Source organism: Lampris incognitus, chromosome 8 (assembly GCF_029633865.1).
Source record: "Lampris incognitus isolate fLamInc1 chromosome 8, fLamInc1.hap2, whole genome shotgun sequence".
Taxonomy (NCBI): Eukaryota; Metazoa; Chordata; class Actinopteri; order Lampriformes; family Lampridae; genus Lampris; species Lampris incognitus.
The window spans coordinates 20,065,926-20,090,060 of NC_079218.1; the positions used below are offsets into that span (position 1 = coordinate 20,065,926).

A 24,135-nucleotide genomic window follows, 5' to 3' on the forward strand; every position below is an offset into this window, starting at 1 on the left:
ATGGGTTCCCAAGCACTTCAGATATTACGGCAAGGTGTGTGGGCCTCACTCACCGGAGGCTGGTATGTGGATCCCCATCAAAGCACATTCTCCAACTGCTTTCACCTCTACCTTTGGATATTTCTCTTGGCCTTCCCCTTTCTGCTGTACATGGTGAGTGCAGTGCCACAGCATCTTCATCACCAGTTTTTGTTCTGCTGAAATCAAGGCATTTATGTCAGAGGATATCTTTTTAAACTTTTTAGGAATTTTTTTATTCACTGAGCACAATGAGTGCAAAGGGATTTTTTTTATTTGTGTTTGCGGACAAATTACAAACATACTTTAACAGTAGACTAAACAGGATCAAACTGCAGATATATATTTAAAGCCAAAGAATTGCTCAGCTTAAGGTGTGTTGACATAGTTTAGCTGAATATTTTGATTATGCCTTTTGTGTGTATATTAAAATGCAGTTCATTTGATTCTATTCACTGTTATCGGATTTTTTTTCAGATAGTGACATAAACCTTTGTCTTTGGTAAACAGTGGGCTGCTCCTTAACAGTAACTACATAAACCTTTTATAAAACACGTTGTTGATTTTTTTCTTGGTGTGTCTGCTTGCTAACTGTCTTTAAATAATGGCTTGTCCCTTTTCCCTTGAACAGGACCATTACCTTATTACTTTCCTTAATTTTCTGTCATTGTCTTTATGCTCACTCTCAGGCCCTTCCTCCTAGCTTAGTGGTAGCAGGGGTCTACTGTGCTGTGGTGGCAATCTTCTTCACAGCCATAAAGGTAGTGAACTACCGGCTTCATGCTATGTTTGACCTTGGGGAGATCGTAGAGAAGAGGCAGGCCTCAATCACAGCTGATGCCCTAAGGATGGAAGAGGGAGATGAAGGATCTGGTGCCCATGATGGGAATCGGCACAGGTAACGAGGAAAAAGATTTTTTTCTGACATAGTTTGGGTAATATTGATTTGGCATTATAATGGACTCTAATGCTAGGGTCTTGATGTTTTGCATGTTATGCCAATGTGCAACTTCTTCACAGGGACAGTCATGGTGGCGTGGAGATGACTGTGTTCCGGAAGGTCAACTCAACACCACCTGTGCGTTGCAGTTCCCAGCACTCTCTGTTTGGGCTGAATCAGGTGTCGGTAAGGATTCCCCGTACTTCACACTTGCATGCAGTCATTTTGGTACTGGATGAATTCGCAAAGCATATTCGATGTGATATAACTACTCAAATGTAAATAGACTACTTTTTCCCCCAAAGCAGAGACTGATATCCCATGAGTATCCCAGAAAGTAGAATCAGTTCATCTGGACACAAAGTTTATTGGGGGAAACGTTTCATCACTCATCTAAATGACTTTGTCAGTCTGAGCTGACTGCAGGTATCCCCAACCTTATAAATAGCACAGTTGCATAACGACCGAAACCAACGATAGGTTTCATATGCAAATTGCCATGACCATTAATTACAGTTACAATGGCCATGTGTATTATTTACAGATGATTGGGGAATAGTTGTAATCACAGCATTGTAAAATGGCAACAGATGTAGTCTTAATCCCCCCCCACCCCCGATTCAGACATGGTCATTGCCAGTTCACATAGATGGCCTTTTTGACTCCCCGTTCAAACCAACGTTCCTTCCTATCAAGGATGTGCACATCCTCATCCTTGATAGTGGCCACTGGCCTGTAGACAGGTGTAAGACTGCGGAGTCCTGGCCTGACGAGGTAGCTCTTCTGTGTTGTGCCATCCTCTTGGCCAGTGTCTGTTTGGTTTCCCCAATATACAATTCATGGCAGTCCTCCTGGCACTTAACAGTGTACACTATATTGCTCTGTTTGTGCTGGGGGGCCCAATCCTTGGGGTGGACAAATTTCTGGCACAGCATGTCTTGGAGTTTGAAAGCAACTGAGACAGGGTGTGTGTAAAATATGCATCTCAACTATTCGACATTCCTGCCACATATGGATAACCAGTGGTTTATGCTTAGACAGTAGTTGTCCTTCTCCGCTCTTTGATCTGCTGGTGCACTGTTTGGCAGTCTTCCTGGCTTTGACAAACACCCAGTTAGGATAACCACACTTACTCGGGGCCTGTTTAGTGTGGGATTTCTCCCGTTCCCCGGCCGCTGTGTCGGTGGGGACGTTGTCAGCTCAGTGGTACAGCATTCTGATGACTCCTAGTTTGTGCTCGAGTGGATGATGAGAATCAAACCTTAAGTACTAATCAGTATATGTTGGTTTATGGTAAACATCAACAATCAAATGTCCCCCATCATAAAATTATTATTATCATGCAATTGGTGATTGGGTCCTCTGGCACAAACAGAGCGATGTAGTGTATGCTGTTAAGTGCCAGGAGGATTACCATGAATTGTACATCAGGGAAACCAAACAGGGCAGCACGGTGGTGCAGTGGTTAGCGCGGTCGCCTCACAGCAAGAAGGTCCTGGGTTCGAGCCCCAGGGTAGTCCAACCTTGGTGGGTCATCCTGGGTCATCCTCTGTGTGGAGTTTGCATGTTCTCCCCGTGTCTGCGTGGGTTTCCTCCGGGGGCTCCAGTTTCCTCCCACAGTCCAAAGACATGTAGGTCAGGTGAATTGGCGGTACTAAATTGTCCCTAGGAATGTGTGTGTGTGTGTGTGTGTGTGTGTGTGTGTGTGTGTGTGTGTGTGTGTGTGTGTGTGTGTGTGTGTGTGCGCGTGCGTGCGTGCAGGGGCCCTGTGACAGCCTGGCGGCCTGTCCAGGGTGTCTCCCCGCCTGCCGCCAAATGACTGCTGGAATAGGCTCCAGCATCCCTGCGACCCTGAGAGGAGGATAAGTGGTTAAGACAATGGATGGATGGATAGATGGAAACCAAACAGACGCTGGCCAAGAGGATGGCACAACACAGAAGCGCTAACTCGTCAGGCCAGGGCTCTGCAGTCTACACCCATCTACAGACCAGTGGCTTCTCTTTCAAGGATGAGGATGTGTACATCCTTGATAGGGAGGAACGGTGGTTTGAATGGGGAGTCAAAGAGGCCATCTATGTAAAGAGGGAACGGTCAACCCTGAACTGAGGGGGAGGGGCTAAGAGTACATCTGTTGCCATCTTCCAATGCTGTGATTGCAACTGTTCCCCAGTCCTCTGTGAAGGGTACACATGGCCATTGCAACTCTAATTAATGGTCATGGCAATTTGCATATGAAACTGATCGTTGGTTTCTGTCCTTATGCAGCTGTGCTGTTTATAAGATTGGGGATATCTGCAGTCAGCTGAGACTGATGAAATCACTTAAATTAGTGATGAAATGTTTCTTCTAATAAACGTGTCCAGATGAACTGATTTTACTTTCTGGGATTTCCTTATCTGGATTATTGAGAATGCATCAATACATCCCATTAGTACCTTGTATGTTCTTGTTCATGTGCTTTTGGCACATTGCTATTCCAGTATACCAAACACAGAGAAAGGAAAAATATCACTTATAGTTCTTGTTGGTCAAGAGTTTTCACGTGTGCACTCATTTGGCTTTTCATTGCACCAGTTTATTTTTTGAAATGGTATACATCTAATATCATTTTTGATTACAGTGTATTAGATGATATGAGTGTTTTGTATGGGATGCCTACTGACTCTTCAGCAACAGTACATGTTATAGCATGCCTCATTTGCATCTTCCTTCTTCCAAAAATACATCAAAAGTAAAATTGGTTGGTTTGTTGTGATTGCCCACAGGGCAGAGTCACAAGAAATTGTTATTAGGGGAAAACATAAAAGCGTAGGGCAAATTCTCATTTTCATTAGGTCCTAACATTGTCCTTGACCTGAAGGAAAGGGGCTTATTATTATAGGATGGGCAAACCATTTTGATGGCTTAACCAACTGTGATGGTCTTTTTTCCATCCTCAGGAGTTTTTGCCCCAGCTGGAGGACACAGGGGCCACCAAGGGTATGCATATTTCTTTTATGTATTCCCACTAAATACTAGGTTGGATTGGGTTTTAGTTTTACTAGTGTTGTACCAGCCATAAACCTTTTTTTTTTTTTTTTTTCAGCACACCGCCCTTACAGTATTAAATTGTCACACTAAGAAAAATTGCAAGTGTCATAATGTAACGCTTGAGTTTTAATAACTATTTTTTTATTCTGGGTGTAACATGTTTTCATTGACTTTATGTTCTCATGTCTCAACTCAGATATCAAAGAGTTGATGCGGGAGCAAGGCAGCAATAATGTAATTGTGACATCAGCCCAGCGTGAGATCCTACGCCAGAGTTCCCAGGACACCATCAGTAAGCCTACTGTTGCTCAGCCACTAAGAGCCAGCAAGATACACTCCACATGTAGTTTGGTCCTATCTGATATAATCACATTCAGGAACGCGGAGTGTAGAAAGCCATGCACACTCTTGATCATTGTGTCAAACTAGTATGCTACAAAGCGCATTTTCTTTTGTTGTGGAATGTGTGTCCTGTATTCTGATTTTTTTTTTCCCTCACACTGTACAGGGACTGCCAGTGTGGTCCAGTCCTGCATTGCTGCTGCTTTAGGAGGTGAATTTCCAGGTCTAATGGCAGTGCCTGGGGTATCAGTTGGATTCGGGGAGCCTGGGAATTGCCTTTCCATTCCCCCTTCACCCTCCAGCCAAGAAGATGGAGGAGATAAAGACCAGTTGCAAGAGGAAGAGCCAGAGCAACTGTCTCTGCAGAGTCCTGAGGACAACATTGTGGGAGCCTACTCTCCTCTGGGTCCTTCTGCTGAATCAGAGAGCCTTGGAGACACTCCCCTCAGTCCCCTTATAAAGAGCAGCTTAAGTGAGGAACTGAGTGAGAATCTACTGGGTTTGGGCCTTGACCCTGTGGCATTTGCCCCAGGGACTGAGCACCCAGGCAGTCGCAGTGGGGTAGCTCTGGCAGCTGGATCCACAGACAGCTGTTTCAGTGCAGGTGGAGCCACCACGGATCGTGAGACCCTCAGTACTGTTAGCAGCTACCGCAGTGAGAAAACGGACTCCACCCAGCTGGAGAGCCCTTCACTTAGCCTACCACGGCCCACGGACACACGGGTGTCTCCCTCAGCACCAGTGGTGGGCTCCAGTATCCCACAGCCCACAGAGGACTCAGGTGGGCTAGACGGCAGTGATACTGACAACTTGTCGGACAGTGTGCTACTGCGCTCCCCTTCCAAAGATCTCTCTGTTGGCCAGGGACTAGACAGAACACTCGTAGAGGGAGAGGATTTAGCCTCTGTACCCTCTGAAATTGCACAGCCCCCTCCCCTCCAGAACTCTTCCCCCTCAAGTAGTAGTCACTCAGAAGTTTGTGATTTAGAAAGAATTGTCCCAGTTCCTCCTCTGCCCCCGCCACGGCAGGCCAACTCGGTTCCTTCAGGGCTGGCCCTGAGTCTAGTGTGTTCTGAGCCTGCTCTACCCATTTCTTCCACTCCCTTCCTGCTTTCCGACCAACCTACTTTGCAGGCCCAGCAGGTGGTCCGCCCTAAAGACTTGAAGCTGCTGCGGGCCGGTAGCAGCAATGTGAGGCATAGGCCCGGCCGCAGGAAAGCCCCACGCAAGCGAGCTGGGCCAGGAAGCAGCAGTTTTGACTGTGGCTCATACAGGCGTCACCACAATCACAGGCAACACAGAGACTACATCCCTGTGCGTAATCGGCTAGGCACCAAGGCTTACAGTGAAAGCCTGTTTGAGGACTCCAGTGATGAAGATGACTGCAGCGACATGAGTGCAGGCTCCAGTTTAGGCTCCCAGCGGCGTTACAGTTCAGACGACGATGACGATGATGATGATGATGATGATGATTCAAGCTCCTCTACCTCCTGTTACTCCCCAGACCTTGCTAACACTGGCATCACGTCCCCACATCCGTCTGCCACTCAGCTGCCCACTCCAAGGGAAGGGGATTTGCCTGAGACTGTTGGGCCCTCACATTCCCGTGCTGCCCAGCGCTCTGCTAGCACAGCTAGTGCTAAGACTCATGCAAGAGTGCTGAGTATGGATGGGGCAGGTGGAGGCCAGAGTAACACTACACCCTCCACTCTGCTTACCATGCCCTCATCCTCCACCCCAGCTCCACGCACCCTGACCATCTCCAAGTCTGATCTGGAGGCCCGCACCATCCACACCGACAGTTTCCCTGGAACTCACCACCATCACCTGGACTCTTTGGGGGGCTCCTGGACTGGCAACCAGATGGGCTGGAGGGCTGGAGAGCTGGTCGAAGAGGGAGCTGTTGGGGGAGGTAACGTATTATGACTTAAACTGTTTGAAATAGACACACAAATGATAGCGATATATATATATATATATATATATATATATATATATATATATATATGTGTGTGTGTGTGTGTGTGTGTGTATATGTGTGTGTGTGTGTGTGCATATATATATATGTGTGTGTGTGTGTGTGTGTGTGTGTGTGTGTGTGTGTGTGTGTGTGTGTGTGTGTGTGTGTGTGTATATATGTATGTATATATATGTATGTACGTATGTATGTATATATATATGTATGTATACATATATATATACACACACACACACACACATATGTTTATTTATATGCATATGTATATATACACACACACACACACACACATCCGCCCTAAAGACTTGAAGCTGTACCTTGCCTTCAGCCTTACATATATACACACACACACATGCATATATATATACACTCACCGGCCACTTTATTAGGCACACCTGTCCAACTGCTCGTTAACGCAAATTTCTAATCAGCCAATCACATGGCAGCAACTCAATGCATTTAGGCATGTAGACATGGTCAAGACGATCTGCTGCAGTTCAAACCGAGCATCAGAATGGGGAAGAAAGGTGATTTAAGTGACTTTGAACGTGGCATGGTTGTTGGTGCCAGACGGGCTGGTCTGAGTATTTCAGAAACTGCTGATCTACTGGGATTTTCACGCACAACCATCTCTAGGGTTTACAGAGAATGGTCCGAAAAAGAGAAAATATCCAGTGAGCGGCAGTGGGCGAAAATGCCTTGTTGATGCCAGAGGTCAGAGGAGAATGGCCAGACTGGTTCGAGCTGATTGAAAGGCAACAGTAACTCAAATAACCACTCATTACAACCGAGGTATGCAGAAGAGCATCTCTGAACGCACAACACGTCGAACCTTGAGGCAGATGGGCTACAGCAGCAGAAGACCACACCGGGTGCCACTCCTGTCAGCTAAGAACAGGAAACTGAGGCTACAATTCGCACAGGCTCACCAAAATTGGACAATAGAAGATTGGAAAAACGTTGCCTGGTCTGATGAGTCTCGATTTCTGCTGCGACGTTCGGATAGTAGGGTCAGAATTTGGCGTCAACAACATGAAAGCATGGATCCATCCTGCCTTGTATCAACGGTTCAGGCTGGTGGTGGTGGTGTAATGGTGTGCCCCTTACTACCAATTGAGCATCGTGTCAACGCCACAGCCTACCTGAGTATTGTTGCTGACCATGTCCATCCCTTTATGACCACAGTGTTCCCATCTTCTGATGGCCACTTCCAGCAGGATAACACGCCATGTCATAAAGCTCGAATCATCTCAGACTGGTTTCTTGAACATGACAATGAGTTCACTGTACTCAAATGGCCTCCACAGTCACCAGATCTCAATCTAATAGAGCACCTTTGGGATGTTGTGGACCGGGAGATTCGCATCATGGATGTGCAGCCAACAAATCTGCAGCAACTGCGTGATGCGATCATGTCAATATGGACCAAACACTCTGAGGAATGTTTCCAGTACCTTGTTGAATCTATGCCACGAAGGATTAAGGCAGTTCTGAAGGCAAAAGGGGGTCTAGCAAGGTGTACCTAATAAAGTGGCCAGTGAGTGTATGTGTGTGTGTGTGTGTGTGTGTGTGTGTGTGTGTGTGTGTGTGTGTGTGTATATATATATGTGTGTGTGTGTGTGTGTGTGTGTATATATATGTATATATGTATGTATGTTAAGTACACATTGTCCTTCCAGAAAACTTGATTTGTCACGTTTCTTGGAATTGATAATTTCTGAGAAACCGGGTGCTCCGGTATCCTCCCACTTTCCAAAGACATGTCGGTCAGGTGAATCGGCTGTACTAAAGTGTCCCTGTGTGTGTGTGTGTGTGTGTGTGTGTGTGTGTGTGTGTGTGTGTGTGTGTGTGTGTGTGGGCCCTGTGATGGTGTGGCGGCCTGTCCAGGGTGTGTCACTGCCTGCCACCCAGTGACTGCTGGGATAGGGTCCAGCGACCCTGAGGGCAGGATAAGCGGTTTGGATAGTGTATCAAATGAATGTTAGATTCATTTAAAGGGGGGAGGTAACTTATTGTGACTTTAACTGTTTGAAATAGACACATAAATGATAGCGAGGTATATGTGTGTGTGTGTGTGTGTGTGTTTTAAGTACATGTTGTCCTCCCAGACTACTTGATTTGTCAAGTTTGTTGGAACTGATAATTTCTGGGAAACCAGGTGCTCCGGTGTCCTCCCCCAGTCCAAAGACATGTAGGTCAGGTGAATCAGCTGTACTAAATTGACCTTTTGCAAAGTACCGCCCCAGAACGGTGCTTGTCCAATCCTACCTTAGCAATGGTCCGTCAAGCTTTCAAACACACAACAAAATGCTGAAATGGTGTGCCTATGGGATCTGCAAATCGGATACTAGATATCTGTAAAGTTTTGAGGGGGTGTAATTTTCTTTCTCTTCCTGAAACCCAGAACACAAGAAGCGCAATGTCGGCAATAGATTTCGCAGTATAGCAGACCTCATGGCCAGCTTAATCCATCCAAAATCAACAAAAATACCTGTCTGCTCCAAGCTAAGCTTGCTACTAGCTTATGGATAGCTAATACAGCTGACGTATTATTACTGTTACTTTTACCCACACAATGCGCTGATTTCTTCCTTCATGTTTTGGTGTTTTCCGGCTACTTCCTGGATAGTTCTGAAACGCTTGACCGGCATAGCAACAGTAACTAAGGGGGGCGGGACTTTGCGAAAGGTCAATTGTCCCTAAGTGTGAATGTGTGTGTGTGTGTGTGTGTGGGGGGGGGGGGGGGGCGTGGCCTGTGATGGCCTGGTGGCCTGTCCAGGGTGTCTCCCCGCCTGCCACCCAATGACTGCTGGGATAGGCTCCAACATCCATGCGACCCTGATAGCAGGATAAGTGGTTTGGATAGTGTATCAAATGAATGAGTTGGATTCATTTAAAGGGGGGTCCATTTTTGTGCTTTTGAGGTTTTTATGTCATTCCCTCGCTTCCCAGTAGCATTCCCTATGTATTCAAATTCAAAAATTCAAATTTTGGTCAAAGTACGTTTTAGGATCAAAATAATATTTTCCCAAGCCCTTCTAAAAACTTAGTCCCATGTGACCTGAAGTAGGTTTCTCTATTCTTTCTTTTTTTTTACACTTTCAGCACTCTCCATGCTGACAATGTCAGCGAACTGTGTGTGTGGTGTGTGTGTGTGTGTGTGTGTGTGTGTGTGTGTGTGTATGTGTGCGCGTGCGTGTGCACATGCGTGCGTGTGTGGCGGGTGGGGGTTTGTGAGAGGAGGGTTGGGCATCAGCGCTAACCCGTGTCTCTGCTCTTTGCCAATGGCTGAGTGGGCGTTTCCATTTGAACAACCAGGAAAAGAACACAGATGGTATCGCCCTTTAAATGGTCAAGTACACTGAATGTCTTGGTGACATCGGTGCAGAGATATTAGCAACTAAAGAGATTCATGGAACATATTTATTGATACACATGGTATAATGACAGCAAGACTTCAAAAACGGCAAATAACCAGTAGAAGACATAAAATAAACAGCAACAAACAACATTTCTCTTCACTTTGAAGGCTAAATTTAAGACTGCATTAATTCCTAGAAAAGTGCATGTCTTCCATTTTGTGGTATGGAATCAATTTAATCTAGAATGGAATTAATTAATCAAAAATGGAATAAATCTAAGACTACTACAAAGGTATGCCAGAAAACAAATTTGTGATCTATTTTAAAAAGCAGCTTCTTGAATACTTGAATATAGTTTACAAGGCACTGTGTAACTGTACAAGTTACTGGCCTTAAGTGCCACGGATTTATTATTTGTTCATTCATTTATTGATTTATTTTATTTTTTGCTTCCCACCTGCAACTATTGTGGTGACTGTTTCGCACTCGTAGTAGAACCCACTGTACTTACTTGGGGAAATAAACGTTCTTCTTTCTGTATAAATATTAGCATACATTTTACAGGACCCAAAATAAAATCCTAAAGGGATCATGCAGGCTACTATTTTGCAAAAGCTAGCTACTTTTTTCTCTGCTCACCAACACTAAATTCAGTTGTTACAGGGCAAACTAGCATTACTTCATTATCATGCTTTCTGAAATACAAATAAAGACTTGTAACATTTACACTGACACTGTAATGTGAGCCTGTGTATTGCTGTAACTGATCACCTTCCAGCTATGGCACCTGAGGATGGGGGCAAGCGGGACTCTGTCAGCAGTGTTAAGAGGACCCAGGCCATCCGCAGGCGACACAATGCAGGGAGCAACCCTACACCACCTCCATCTACCATGGGATCCCCACCTAGGTTAGTCTGCTAAACACAGCTGAGCTGGAGTTATTCTGATGCCTCAAGCTAAGCTGGAGCTAGCTAAATGAATCTGTCTTCACTGATCAGTTTGTCATGACCAAGGGTTCTCTGTTAAATAGCATCACTGATACTGTCTGCAAGGAAATTATTTCATTCTAATTATAATGTGCTTTGTCTCTTGTCAAAGAAAAAAAAACTCTATTACCGGTACATGTTGCTTCAGTAGTTGACCCTATGGAATTTATCTATAACACTGAACATGTGGATGGCAAAATTAACAAGAAAAACTGCCCAAAGTGTCAAATGTGATGCTGTTCTCACATTTGGTTATGATTTATAGAGTTTTCCATCCCTTAACCCATATACCAAGTACAATGTGCAATAGATTTCACACACATTTTTGCTGATATTTAGTCTCCAGGACCTCCAGCGAGCTCGAACCTCCTCCCACTCACGGACCCGTACCTTGCCTTCAGCCTTACAGTTTGCCTCCTCACTGCTGCTGCCCCGTGGTGGCATCCACGAGGCCTCCACCTTTGATGACACATCTGAGGGGGCGGTGCACTACTTCTATGATGAGAGTGGTGAGTGCACAGCAGTAACCCATCAAGGCTTTGGACATTCTAAACAGAGAAGGCCAAAATTCCTCAGTTGGGCTTTATTTTGATATACTTAGGTTGACAAAGGAAAATGGACCCCCCTCCCCCTTTATTATTAAAGGATTTTACTGGGGCAACAACACAATGTATTCCTATTTGTATTGCAAATGGCGGTGACCTCGATTCATTCTCCATTTAATGCACTCTATTCACAGTTGGTTTTGTGTTATTGAATCACAGGAGTGAAGAGATCCTATACATTTGGACCTGCTGGAGGCGGCTATGAGGATCCAGTGCAGTAAGTTTTCAAGCTTTTATTACCAGATGACCTTTTGGACTGCACCTCCTAATGAGTATCAGTAACTAATCATGAAAAAACATTACTAATTTGAACATTTGACTACTTCAGGGAGAGGGAGAGACAGTCTCAATCATCAAGCTTCACGTCCACTGAGGTCCAGGAAGGGGCACCAGTCTTGTCCATGCTTCAGCCTAGACCTGTGGTCTTACAGGGCATGCAGGTGCGCAGGGTGCCTTTGGAGATGCCAGAGGTTAGCAATCCTTGTTGTTTTATTTATTGTCTCTTTCTATGTTGTAAGTCCTACAGCTAAGCCATTACAATGATTATTAGTTATAAAAAAAAAAGTTCCTCTGAATGCATCACTACCCTCTTACCTGTCTAGTTTGATCTAGATCATGAGTCTCTACAGGAGTCCCAGGAAAACACACTGATGATTGAGGAAAAGGCCAAGCCCAAACAGTATTATCGCTTTTGGGTGTTGCCAGGGAAGTGGGTGAGGGTACGGTATGATCGACTTGCCCTGCTAGCATTGTTGGATAGGTAAGGAAAACCATTCTATCTATTAATGAATCACATATCTAATGGAAACAATGTTTATTAGCAGATATTCTGGTTAACTGAAAAACTTCTTAAGAGTTTTTGCACAATTCACGAACACTAAGGAAGTGGCACCACTCCAAATAAAATTCCAAGACATGGCTTCAGTTGAATTTTTTTTTTTGCCACATTAGGCTGGCTGACATGTTTCAGCATGCACCTTCATCGGATCACTGCACATTATACACGTGTTGTCTTCAAATCATATCGGAAACGTAATAATTGACATAAGTATATATGAACTGTTTATCATAATTACAGTCAGAGAATCAGATTTGTGTTTTTTAGAAGCCCCGGGTGGCGGAACTTCGACATTTTATACATTATTGTACAAGTTCACGCACATGCAAGACCACACACAAAAACAAAAGTCATCCATCCATTTCCGAACCGCTTATCCTGCTCTCAGTGTCGCAGGGATACGGGAGCCTATCCGAGCAGTCATTGGGCGGCAGGCAGGGAGACACCCTGGACAGGCCGCCAGGCGATCACACAGGACTGACATACATACACACATTCATACCTAGGGGCAATTTAGTATGGCTGATTCACCTGACCTACATGCCTTTGAACTGTGGGAGGAAACTGGAGCACCCGGAGGAAACCCACGCAGACACAGGAGAACATGCAAACTCCACACAGAGGATGACCCGGGATGACCCACCAAGGTTGGACTACCCCAGGGCTCAAACCCAAGACCTTCTTGCTGTGAGGCAACCATGCTAACCACTGTGCCACTGTGCTGCCGCTGTGAGGCGGCCGCGCCAGCCACTGCGCCACCATGCCACAAAACAAGAATCGGTGCTTCCATATTGATAAAACTTGAACTTCACAGCAATTGAAGAAGGGATCTCTCTTCTTCAATTTATCAAAAAAAAAACCCACAAGCATTGAATAAACCCTGCACCATTTTAGTGAGTTCTCTGACATACAGGTTAAGAACATTCCAAGCTAGTCTTGCTAACTTTGTGATGTAAGCATAGCAGAATAAACACAGCTAGGGTTAATAACATTAACTCTAGGTGTGTTTGATTTAGGTATGCCAGTATACCTATCAGCATTAACAAACAGACAGACCCAGCACTAACAATTGTCAATAATTTTGTCAGTGCCGGTTCTTTGGCACACCTAAATCAAACAGACCCATTATTAATGTTATTAAGCTGCAGCTGTTTATCCTGCTATGCTTACACCAGAGTACCAAGACCAGCCTGGCATGTTATTAACCTTTAGATGATTTTTATCTTGCAGATGTCAGCAAACTTACTAAAATGGTCTAGGGTTTAGTAACTCTTAAACAAAGCAACTTTACTTGCAGTGACCACTTGAGTGTTATTTGCAACTAAGGCCTAGTCCACACACGTACACGGATATTTTTGAAAATGGGGTTTTTCCTTCTTATGCGTTCTTAAAAAAAAATCCCATTCACACAAAGCACTTGAAAAAAAGAAAAATCTCCATCCAAATGAAAACACAAAACACACGCTACTTAACACAATGAATGTGCTGTCAAGAGCATGTCAAACCAACAGGCAGCGATATAACCCTAACCCTCATATAACCCTCATGTTGGCCAATCAGAAGCCTGTAAAAAAAAGCCAAGAACACGCCAAAATCTCCGTTTTCCCTGTCTACATGTCAATACTGAAAATGGAGTTTCTGAAAATCTTCACCCTGGGAGAAGTTTTCCAAAAGGTCCATTTTCACTGATGTAAAACGCAGTTTGCGTGTGGACGGAAGGCCAAAATGTATAGAAAAAAGTTACGTTTTAAAAAATACCCATATACGTGTGGACTAGGCGTAAAACAGCTTAACACAGAAGGTTTGTCTTTTTTTTTTTTTTTTTAAACGTCTGATGACAACCTAGGTGTGCAGTAAAGGGTCAGTTGATATAGTGCTGTCATTACAAATTACCCACACGGTTTACACTCAGGTGGGTTGTGGGCAGTTTTCCAATCACAACACTGTAGAAACAGGACCATGTATAAAGTGTGAGGCTGGTTGCTGTATTTTGTCATGTGCAGCAACCAGCCAAATATGGCTAAAGAAAAATAAATTGGTGTCCAACGTTCACTTTCGAAGTTTTATTTGGAGTGGATTTCTTCCATGGTATTTGTAGATTGTGCTCTATCTGCCTACACCTTTTCCAAAAATTTAATTTATTTTGAAATTATTATCGATCACTTCAGTTTGTGACAAATGATGGATATAGTGAAAAAATAAGAGGGACTGAAAGCATAAGGAGATCTGTGAACAGCTGGCTCTCAGTCCTAAGAACTCAGTTTGATCTCATAAACCACTAAGGCAATTCAATCTCTTGTAGAAATGAATCAAAATCGAAAGGCTTGTCCAAACCTACCCCAAAAACAGTCTTATTATAGCACGCAACCGCTTAAGTGCTGGTATAAGTAACAAGGTTTTTGTCAGATCAGACATAACTGTTAAACTGCCATTGCTTTAGGTTTGTTCATAATGGCGTAGACAAGCTTTTCTTTTTTGGACACATTATTTAGATTCTTATGTTGACTCCTCCAAACAATGACAGCAATAATGTGTCCGCATTTCTCAAAGAGCAGCCATTTGATTCATTCCACGGTTTCAAGCCATGTTGATTTTTTTTTTCTACTAGACCTCAGCAAGTGAGCTTATAGTTTCTTTTCAGGTTATTGTTCTACAAATGATTCCATTATTGAGCCAGTTGAGCTAGGGTATTTCTCCATCTCAAACACAAATGTTCTTTATAGGTCTACAGTGCTGTTTTTTTTTTTTTTGCCCCTTTGTATCTGTTTAAGTCAGAGAGTACTGCTGGCGTCATGTGTGGCTGCCACTTCTCCCTCTCGTACCCCCCCCCCATCAACCCCTGTATGTCTGTTATGTTTATCTGTTGTCTTGTTTCACCGCCATTTATTGTAAAGTGACTTTGAGTGTTAGAAAAGCGCTTTATAAGTTTGATTTATTATTATTATTATAGGTTAGGGACATATATTGACTTGTCTTTATCTGTATTTTGATATATAATATCCAAAGCAGTCGGATTGTGGAGCAAAATGATAAATTCTTAACTGTCTAGCCACCTGTGACGCCCCTTTAGCGGCAGGATTTGGATTTATCCTTTTTTGCACTCTATTGTCAGGAACCGGCGTGTTGGAGAGAATGTGTTTGCTGTGGTGCTGGCCAGCCTGGTGGCCTTCCTGGGGTTCCTGCTATTGCTACGGGGCTTTTTCAGGGACATCTGGGTCTTCCAGTTTTGCCTAGTCATCGCTAGCTGCCAATACTCCTTACTCAAGGTACTTTACTTTTCACTTTGAAGAACACCATCAAAACATTATATATCTTTAATGCATCTTTTACCCTATCCCACCCATCCTCTTTCATAGAGTGTACAGCCAGATGCAGCTTCTCCAATGCATGTAAGTGTTGTTTGAACTTGCGTATTTTAAATAAAAACAAAAATGCAACATTTAAAACTTCATTATTAATTGCTGTGCAAAGATACAAACTAGTCTTTAACCCTTCAATGCTGCAAATTTAACACCAATATCAATACAGTAATGTTATAATAGATGTAATAGAATTTAGTAAGTTGTTTTGTTGTTTTTTTGCTCCATTAATTTTCTTAATTACATCCCTTTGCATCTCTATTTGCAACAGGGACATAACTGGATCATTGTCTACAGTCGGCCAGTCTACTTCTGCCTGTGCTGTGTGATGATCTGGGTCTTTGATCTGTCTGGGCGCTCTGTTAGCCTGCAACCTTTCTCCCTCTATGGTGTCACCTTCTTCTCCGCCCACTTCCTCCTCTGTGCTAGGGATATGCTCATAGGTTGGTTGTGTTTGTGTGTTGTGTTGTGTGCAAGTTGATATTGGTACTGATTTAAGATATTGAACTTGATGAATCTTGATGGAACAGAATTTTATAGTCTTATTTGTCAAACACAATTATGCAATTAGATCTCTGGTGTTCTTCATGTCTATCAAAGTGGGGAATCTTTTAGGATGATGTACAATACAATGTAATCCATATATCGAAGTATTTTAAGTCTATTAAGTTGTAAGCTTCTCAAGGCCATATGATTGATGTGGAAACTGGCAGCAGGGACTTCATCAAAAGCCATTTTTAGAAGAAAAACAACAGATGCATACATACTGTAAGAAAAAAACATCACACACGCTCTTTAACATCTGTTGTTTTTTCCCCCCTTCAACAGTGTTTGCCTTGTGTTTCCCGATCATTTTCCTATTTGGGCTCCTACCTCAGGTCAATACCTTCGTCATGTGTCTGTTAGAGCAAATCGACATGCACATTTTTGGGGGAACTGGTAAGAACTTGGCTGCACAGAATGTAATGAAAACAGTTTGGTAGGAGATAAGAAAACTGTTTTATGTATCAAAGAGAATCCAGATAAAAATTTAAACACTTGGTCAGAATTAATATCAATTTGGAAGGCAGCATTTCATCATTTAAGTAAAATATCTATGCATATTCAATCAGTGATCTGTTGCATTTCAGATTGTTTCAAGTTGTTTGATACTGCTGAACACAAATAAGTAACAATTCCAGATGAATTGTCCATTTTGTAATATCCCTCTAGGTATGATGCCTGAACTCGGCTCTGTCAAGAGCTTCCTGGTTGTTAAATTGCATATCTTCTTTTACAGCCACCACCAGCCCCCTTTCATCTCTATTCAGCCTAGTGCGCAGTGTGTTGGTGGCTATACTGCTATATGGATTTTGTCTGGGTGCTATCAATGTAAGTGGCAGATCGAGTCAGCACATGAGCAGAGGTGTCATGGGGATGTTTCTGTTAACTTTTCCAAGCAGTCTGAGTTGAGCATGTTATGTCCTTGTATTGATTTGTAGGCACCTTGGGGGGATGCCCATGTGCCAGTACTGTTCTCTGTGTTCTGTGGTCTACTCTTGGCCTTGTCCTACCACCTCAGCCGCCAAAGCAGCGACCCCACCATCCTATGGTGAGTGTGCTGTACTTCACATAGTTGACTAAACACCTTTTTACCATTAACTACACAATACTAGACAGTTACAGCTGCCATTTATTGATTGAAAGTTGAGCTATCAGTTTCAGCTTCTTAAGCTACCTTGTGTGTATTTTTCCTCCGTCAACCCCAGGTCTCTGGTCAGGTCTAAATTATTCCCAGAGCTGGAGAACCGAACACCAGAGGAAGCGACAGTGGAGATTAAGGACCCTCTCCCTGAGAAGCTGCGCAGCTCTGTGGTAAACATCACTCTCATCGGCCTGCACATACTGTGAAAGTTGTCTTATGTTTTTGTAGTTTCCAGGATTAAAAGAATAGTTCACTCCCAAAATGAAATTTCTATCATTTTTTACTCACTGTCATTCCAGTAGAAACCAAGATTAGAGTTCTATGTCAACACAACACTGACAGTTGGCCAACAAAATGTCTGCAGCTTTCTTCCAAACAATTGCAGTGAATAGTGGCCAGTTTGTTAGAATTTCAAAAAAGGCATAAAAAGACAATAAAAATACTCCAAACAGCTCCTGCAGCACAATCCAAATCATCTGAAACTGTGCAACAGCTCTGTGAGTGGAAAGACTGGAATTCAAACCATTATTTTCCCGTAACTCTTCCCTTCCTTCTTTCTCTTTGAAACCATTCATGCTTCTGTGCGCCCATACCTTATTTGAAACATTGTGCTTTCATGAGGTTTGGGTTCACAGAAGTGTGAACAATCTGAAAAGAAGGCAAGATTTTTAGCAAATAATGGTTTAAATTTTGGTCTTTTTCACAGAGAAATGGATTGTATGGCTTCAGAAGACTTGAATTGTGCTACTACACAAGCCATCTGGAGGTTTTTTTGGCCATTTTTGGAACTCTGACAAAGTGGTCACCATTCATTGCAACTGCTTGGAAAAAAGCTGGTCTGATATTTTGTTGACCATCTCCTTCACCGCTATATGAAAACGGAATACTAATCCGGGTTTCTGCTGCCATGTGAGAGAGTAGATAATGACAGAATTTTAATTTTGGGGGTGAACTATCCTTTTAAGCAATACAGTCGTGTGATGCATTTTGAACATCTCCTCACGTGCCCTCTCTCTGCCTGCTTTCCAGAAAGAGATTCTTCATTCAGACCTTGTAATGTGCCCCCTCATGGCTGTAATTACCTTCGCCATCAGTGCCAGCACAGTCTTCATTGCTCTACACGTTAGTTGGCCCAGGAACTGGGATCCTACTGTAAACACTATACTCAATGTTAACCTTTCCACCGATCGCATTGTTTTTTCCTTTTTCAGTGTCCGTCTCCTCTTTCTCCTCAAGTCCGCTAGTTTCCTCCCCTCCTCTTCTTTTATATACCTGCTTCCTACAGCCTGTCTTTTCCTTTTTCTTTTTAAATCTGTATTGACTGATTTCTTGTAATCACAAAGTTGCATTGTTTGCTTGTTAGCCAAGATATTTTTTTTAAATACATTTTCAAAGTAACAAAGGCACGTCACTCAGGTAAAACAAGAAAAGGTATTAACCATTTGCCTTTTGAGTTTCTGTGGCAGAAAGAAATGTCAAGAAAATGCATTGAAATCAATTTACCTTTATATACAGATGATTTATCACCCCATTCACACTATGCAAACAAGTAAATTAAGAACTTACATTTCTTATAAAAACAATCGTTTATGTGACCATTTTGGTTGCAGTTTAGAGCCCTGGAACACACATTACTTTAATGACCAAAGCCCTCTGGATCATCGATGCTCATTTCTGTCCTTTTTCTGTCATCCACAGCCCGCTCTTAGTTTTGTCCTATACATCCTGGCAGGGGTGGTGGGTTTCCTCACACACTATCTCCTGCCTCAGCTCCGCAAGCAATTGCCTTGGTTCTGCCTGGCCCATCCAGTGCTGCGATCAAGAGAGTACAGCCAGTTTGAGGTCCGAGGTGAGTGCTCGGTGGCTCGTCTGTCTGGAAGCCCAGTGTTACACACGTGCACACACCATAAAAAAGGCAACAGTTTAAGTTAGGGGAAGTAGTACTTAGTCCTGTAAGGTTGTGAGTATATCCTAGCTGAGGAAAAAATAGTGAGGTGACAGAGAGCACTTAACTTAATTAACTAAACTTCCAGTCCTACAGTCAAAGTTTCTTAAGAAAGCCACTTAACCAAAAACTACTCCAGTGTAGCTTACAGTGTTTACCATAGGTGTTTGTATATTTGTGTAACTCTCCTTAAAGAAAACTTGAACTTTTTTACCTTGTTAGCTCATGTTCCCAGTCAAATTATGCACCTATTCAACAACTTATGCCAAAGAAATGAAAATCACTTTTATGTATTTATTTGTTTGTTTGTTTATTTATTTATTCATTTTATATCAAAATCTAATTATCCTAATTTACTCTAAAACAGCCAAGTTTTTGTGATTTCATCACCAAATCTTAGTAGACAGGTGAACATAACAGTGTTGGCGATGGAGTTGTTGGAGACGAGTACTTCCTCCAGGATGGAATGTAGGTTAACGTCAGCATCCAGTTCTGTGTCACTGTACTTATACTGTAACAATATTTGTTAAGGGGTGACAATTTTTCCACGATCCAGTCAAATCATGAAGGATCAAATTGCATCCCTCCCTACCTTTTGTCCCACCCAGGGTCCTGCCTAAATATCCTGTTTTTTTATTTGGAAATAAATCATATTACAGAAGCAAGGTAATGCTCTGAAAGCTGTTTCATGTTGTCCTTAAAACTGCTGTCCCAAGACTTTAATTAATAAATGTAAATAATTACATAATGTGTGGTGTGTTCTCAGTCAATTTACCAAGTTAAAAGGAGAAAAACAAAGGCAGCCAAACACCTATGCACACCATTTAAAACAAATCAAACAGCAAGCCAGGCTCACCACGGGGTAACAGTGCATCTCCATCAGTATTTACTGGGTAACTTCTCTGCTATTGAGATTTATTTTTGAAAGTTAAGTGGTAAAACTGAAAGAAGAGGCCAGCATTTATAACATGCACAATCTCCCTTCATGTCCGATTTGTTTTGTTTTTTTGTTGTTTTTTTTGGTGGCTTCCGCAGATGCTGCTCAGTTGATGTGGTTTGAGAAGCTGTATGCGTGGCTCCAATGTGTGGAAAAATATTTCATCTACCCAGCTGTAGTTCTCAACTCCCTGACGACTGAGGCGCGAGCTGTAGGCCAGAACCATAAAGAGTTGGACATCTAGTAAGCATCTCCTGCCTACAAACTTTCTGACTTCCATGCGTTTATGTATCTACTCCCCAAGAATCTATTAGACAGCACTTTTTTTTTCAGAACCCTAGACTGCTACTTTTTTAAAGTCAGGTTTAATCATCCTTAATTATGTTCTATATAGGTTTACCACCCTAATGGGTTATGTAATAAATATACCCTGTTATTCATGTTTGTGTTTTTGATCTCTCCACTCATAGACCACAACAGTAAAAGCATAGTACCTGAAATGAAGTTGTTGGTGGTAAATGTTCTTAGGTAGTCCACCCTGTTTCATTTTAGAATGTGAATATGCTGTAAAAATTAATCAGGCTAGTGATGATACTTTCTCCATTTACAGTGAATAGTTAGTGTTCATATATTGACAAAACTGCAGCACTTCAGTATAGCTGCCTCTTCTGTATTTGGCGGTTCCAAGCCAATTCCTCCCTCTTCTGTTTCAATCCTGTATGTGAACACGTAGCACTGTCTTCTCTCTCCTCCTCCCTCCAGCAGCCGTGCTCTCTTCATCTCTGTGGCAGGGATGAAACTACTGCGATCATCTTTCTGTGCCCCATCACAGCAATACGTCACACTGTGCTTCACCACACTCTTCTTCCACTTTGACTACCCACACTTCTCTGAAACCTTCCTAGTCGACTACTACTTCATGTCCATTCTCTTCAGCAAGGTTAGAAACGCACAGAAATGTTCGTTGTCCAAATGTAATGAAATATTTCACCCCAGTCCTGGTAAGCAGTTTTCTTTGTGAGCAGTGTAGTGACGCTGCTGTAAAACGCTTTACATTTTTGCTGATGTGTGACTTTCCAGATGTGGGACCTGCTGTACAAGCTGCGCTTTGTCTTAACTTACATTGCTCCGTGGCAGATCACCTGGGGCTCTGCATTTCACGCCTTCGCCCAACCGTTTGCTGTGCCCCGTATCCTTTAGCCATGTCAACAGAAGAACACCATTGACTGCTTTTATAATGTTATTTTTGTTTTATAGAAGGAAAAATTGAGAATGTAAACATGAAAATGATGTGAGTTAAGGTATGTTTGTGGTTTGTTTGGTTGTTTTACAACACCTTAGTATGAGCTGTGGTTGAAAGCCATGCAGCTGCAAGTCTGTGCTTCGTGCATTTTCAGATAAAGCCACCAGGAAGTCAAAACTATTAAGCATTGAAGAGCTTTGATAAATGACAGTGTTGCTTGAGAAGTCCTTAACTTCCCTGTTTCCTCAGACTCTGCTGTACTTTTCATCCAGGCTGTGTTCTCTGCCCTTTTCTCCACCCCTCTCAACCCTGTCTTGGGCAGTGCTGTGTTTGTCACTTCATACACCAGGCCTGTTAAATTCTGGGAGCGAGACTACAAGTAAGTTTCTGATTTTTTTTTCTTCCTCCATTTGATTGTCTTAATTTCTGTTAGAAACGGTTTTGACAAGAACTGAATTATTTCTCTCCTTTCGCAGCACCAAGCGGGTAGATCACTCAAACACAAGACTCGTCACCCAGTTAGACCGCAACCCAGGTAAACTACAACAGTCTAACTATATAATAGTAATCCTTGTCTAAACCATTGGCATTTCAGCTCTCAAGCCATGTCATGGTCTCTCCTCTTTACAAAGGTGCTGATGACAACAATCTGAACTCAATTTTCTATGAGCATCTAACACGCTCCCTGCAGCACAGCCTGTGCGGGGACCTGCTGCTGGGGCGCTGGGGCAACTACAGCACAGGTGACTGCTTCATCCTCGCCTCAGACTACCTCAACGCTCTGGTGCACATCATTGAGATCGGCAACGGCCTGGTAACCTTCCAGCTGAGGGGACTGGAGTTCAGAGGTCAGCAGTAAAGGAGGATTGGGCTCACTGGTTTTTATAGCCAACTATTTTTTCACCATCAAGTAATTTCTATGAAAATTCTCTTCAAATCTCAATTTGTAATTCAGCAGTTACTGTATTCACCAAATTGGCATAGCTCATTTTATGAAATTAGTAATGATATTGAAAATGTCTATAGTACACAAGAATAAATTAAAACTATAACGAAAATTGGACAAAAAGTTACCAAAAAGATAAGAGATGAGAATACAAGCGAAAACTACTATGATAGTAAAAAAAACCAAGATGAGTCATCATGTGAAAACAAGGCCATAAAAATAAACTTTAAGAAGTAATTTTAAAATCTGACAATTCTACTAGGCTCTATTCCTTGGGCAGGTCTTTCTGGAGCAGGCTCAAAGTATTGCATTGTAATCTTGTTTATTATGGTTTTTGATGATATAGTTATTTTTGACAACAGTCATTTGGTTTAGCCCAAGAAGCCATACACACGAAAGCTATTTGTAAGATAAAAGTTATCAGGTCATGTTGCTTTTTATATCCTTTGTGAGAAGTTTTTTTTTTTAGAATTCCATACAAGGAATTCGGTTCAACCAAATATAGATTTTAATTCACCAAAGTAAGTCTATTTTTTGGACACATAGTTACAAAAAGGGCCATTAAAAAGAAAGCTCGAAGGCAGGTGAAATGCCCCTTAGGTCACACTGTGAAATCCTGTACTGATAATGTCTTTTATCTCCTTGTTGGATGAGGATCAGGTGTATAAGCCAACATTCTCTTTCTTTCCAGGTACCTACTGTCAGCAGAGGGAGGTGGAGGCCATTACAGAGGGAGTGGAAGAGGATGAGGGCTGCTGCTGCTGTGAACCTGGACACTTGCCCCACATGCTGTCTTTCAACGCTGCCTTCGGCCAACGCTGGCTGGCATGGGAAGTGGCTGCCACTAAGTATGTTCTCGAGGGCTATAGCATCAGTGACAACAACGCTGCCTCCATGTTGCAAGTATTTGACCTTCGCAAGATCCTCATCACCTATTATGTCAAGGTGAGACAATTCAAGTGACATCAATAAAGAGGTTGTTCCTTTTGGCTCTGATTACAGTTGTCAATGAGATTTTTTTTCCCTCTCTAAATCTAAAGATTCCATTCAAGACAACAATTGCTCACAAGAGTTTCTGTGTGTATAATCTGTGGTCTGCATTACTTTTTGCTGCTTTCCCTCTCCAAATTGTTTACATTGCTGGCATGTGCATTGTGGCTGGATTGCATCCAGACTACATACAATTCTAGTCACAGGAGTCTGACCACTTCCATATCCGGTTTTGGAAATCTCACAGTAAAGCAAGCAAAATCATCCAGACCTGTCACCCAATGTGTCCAGATGTGACTGGATGATGAAACTGGCAAAAGAAAAAATGTAGCATAGCCTAGCATTTAGCATTACAGCAATGGTGTTTGGTTGAATAATTTTGATTGTCTGTGTCTTCCCTTGAATAGAGTATCATATACTATGTGAGTCGGTCTCCAAAGCTGGAAGAATGGCTTGCTAATGAAACTATTCAGGAGGCTCTCCGGCCTTGCCTTGGGCCTAGTTATGTGGACAGTGACCCTACCTTCAACCTCAACATAGATGAGGATTACGACCACAGGGCCTCTGGCATTACCCCCACTTCCTTCTGCATGGTCTACCTGGATTGGATCCAGTATTGCAACAGCAGGCGTCAAACGGTTAGCCTCACCATATAGCACCTTGCATTAGAATCCTGCATGGGTTGTTTTGATATAACTTTCTTACCTGCGTACATCCTAAAAAGAAAGAAAAAATGGTCTAAAGTTCTCCATTTTTCAAAATTACCAAAAATGTAAAGGTGAAGCATCTTTCACTGGAATCGAATCATTACCAGAAACAAATAATTTAAGACATGCTCATATATGATAATTGTGATAAAATGCAAGAAGCCAGTTTATTCAATTCTTAATTTTAAACTTTATAGAGAAAAAGACAAAAGTGAGAGGAGCAA

At 42.7% G+C, this 24,135-nt stretch overlaps 1 protein-coding gene across 1 annotated transcript in view; it reads left to right on the forward strand.

Annotated features, from left to right (window-relative positions):
• Window positions 1-24,135, forward strand: part of LOC130116523 (pecanex-like protein 3) — a 42,188-nt gene continuing 18,053 nt past the window's right edge. The window contains exons 1-28 of the mRNA XM_056284442.1: window positions 1-153; window positions 708-916; window positions 1,039-1,144; window positions 3,899-3,938; window positions 4,186-4,292; window positions 4,518-6,243; window positions 10,450-10,579; window positions 10,997-11,166; window positions 11,422-11,479; window positions 11,591-11,732; window positions 11,865-12,022; window positions 15,213-15,366; window positions 15,457-15,489; window positions 15,731-15,902; window positions 16,288-16,398; window positions 16,739-16,830; window positions 16,941-17,050; window positions 17,208-17,313; window positions 18,173-18,265; window positions 18,842-18,992; window positions 20,124-20,268; window positions 20,788-20,965; window positions 21,106-21,214; window positions 21,518-21,647; window positions 21,745-21,803; window positions 21,901-22,116; window positions 22,906-23,159; window positions 23,612-23,842. Coding sequence (XP_056140417.1) covers window positions 1-153; window positions 708-916; window positions 1,039-1,144; window positions 3,899-3,938; window positions 4,186-4,292; window positions 4,518-6,243; window positions 10,450-10,579; window positions 10,997-11,166; window positions 11,422-11,479; window positions 11,591-11,732; window positions 11,865-12,022; window positions 15,213-15,366; window positions 15,457-15,489; window positions 15,731-15,902; window positions 16,288-16,398; window positions 16,739-16,830; window positions 16,941-17,050; window positions 17,208-17,313; window positions 18,173-18,265; window positions 18,842-18,992; window positions 20,124-20,268; window positions 20,788-20,965; window positions 21,106-21,214; window positions 21,518-21,647; window positions 21,745-21,803; window positions 21,901-22,116; window positions 22,906-23,159; window positions 23,612-23,842 — 5,343 coding nt within the window. The remainder of the gene's footprint in view (window positions 154-707; window positions 917-1,038; window positions 1,145-3,898; window positions 3,939-4,185; window positions 4,293-4,517; window positions 6,244-10,449; window positions 10,580-10,996; window positions 11,167-11,421; window positions 11,480-11,590; window positions 11,733-11,864; window positions 12,023-15,212; window positions 15,367-15,456; window positions 15,490-15,730; window positions 15,903-16,287; window positions 16,399-16,738; window positions 16,831-16,940; window positions 17,051-17,207; window positions 17,314-18,172; window positions 18,266-18,841; window positions 18,993-20,123; window positions 20,269-20,787; window positions 20,966-21,105; window positions 21,215-21,517; window positions 21,648-21,744; window positions 21,804-21,900; window positions 22,117-22,905; window positions 23,160-23,611; window positions 23,843-24,135) is intronic.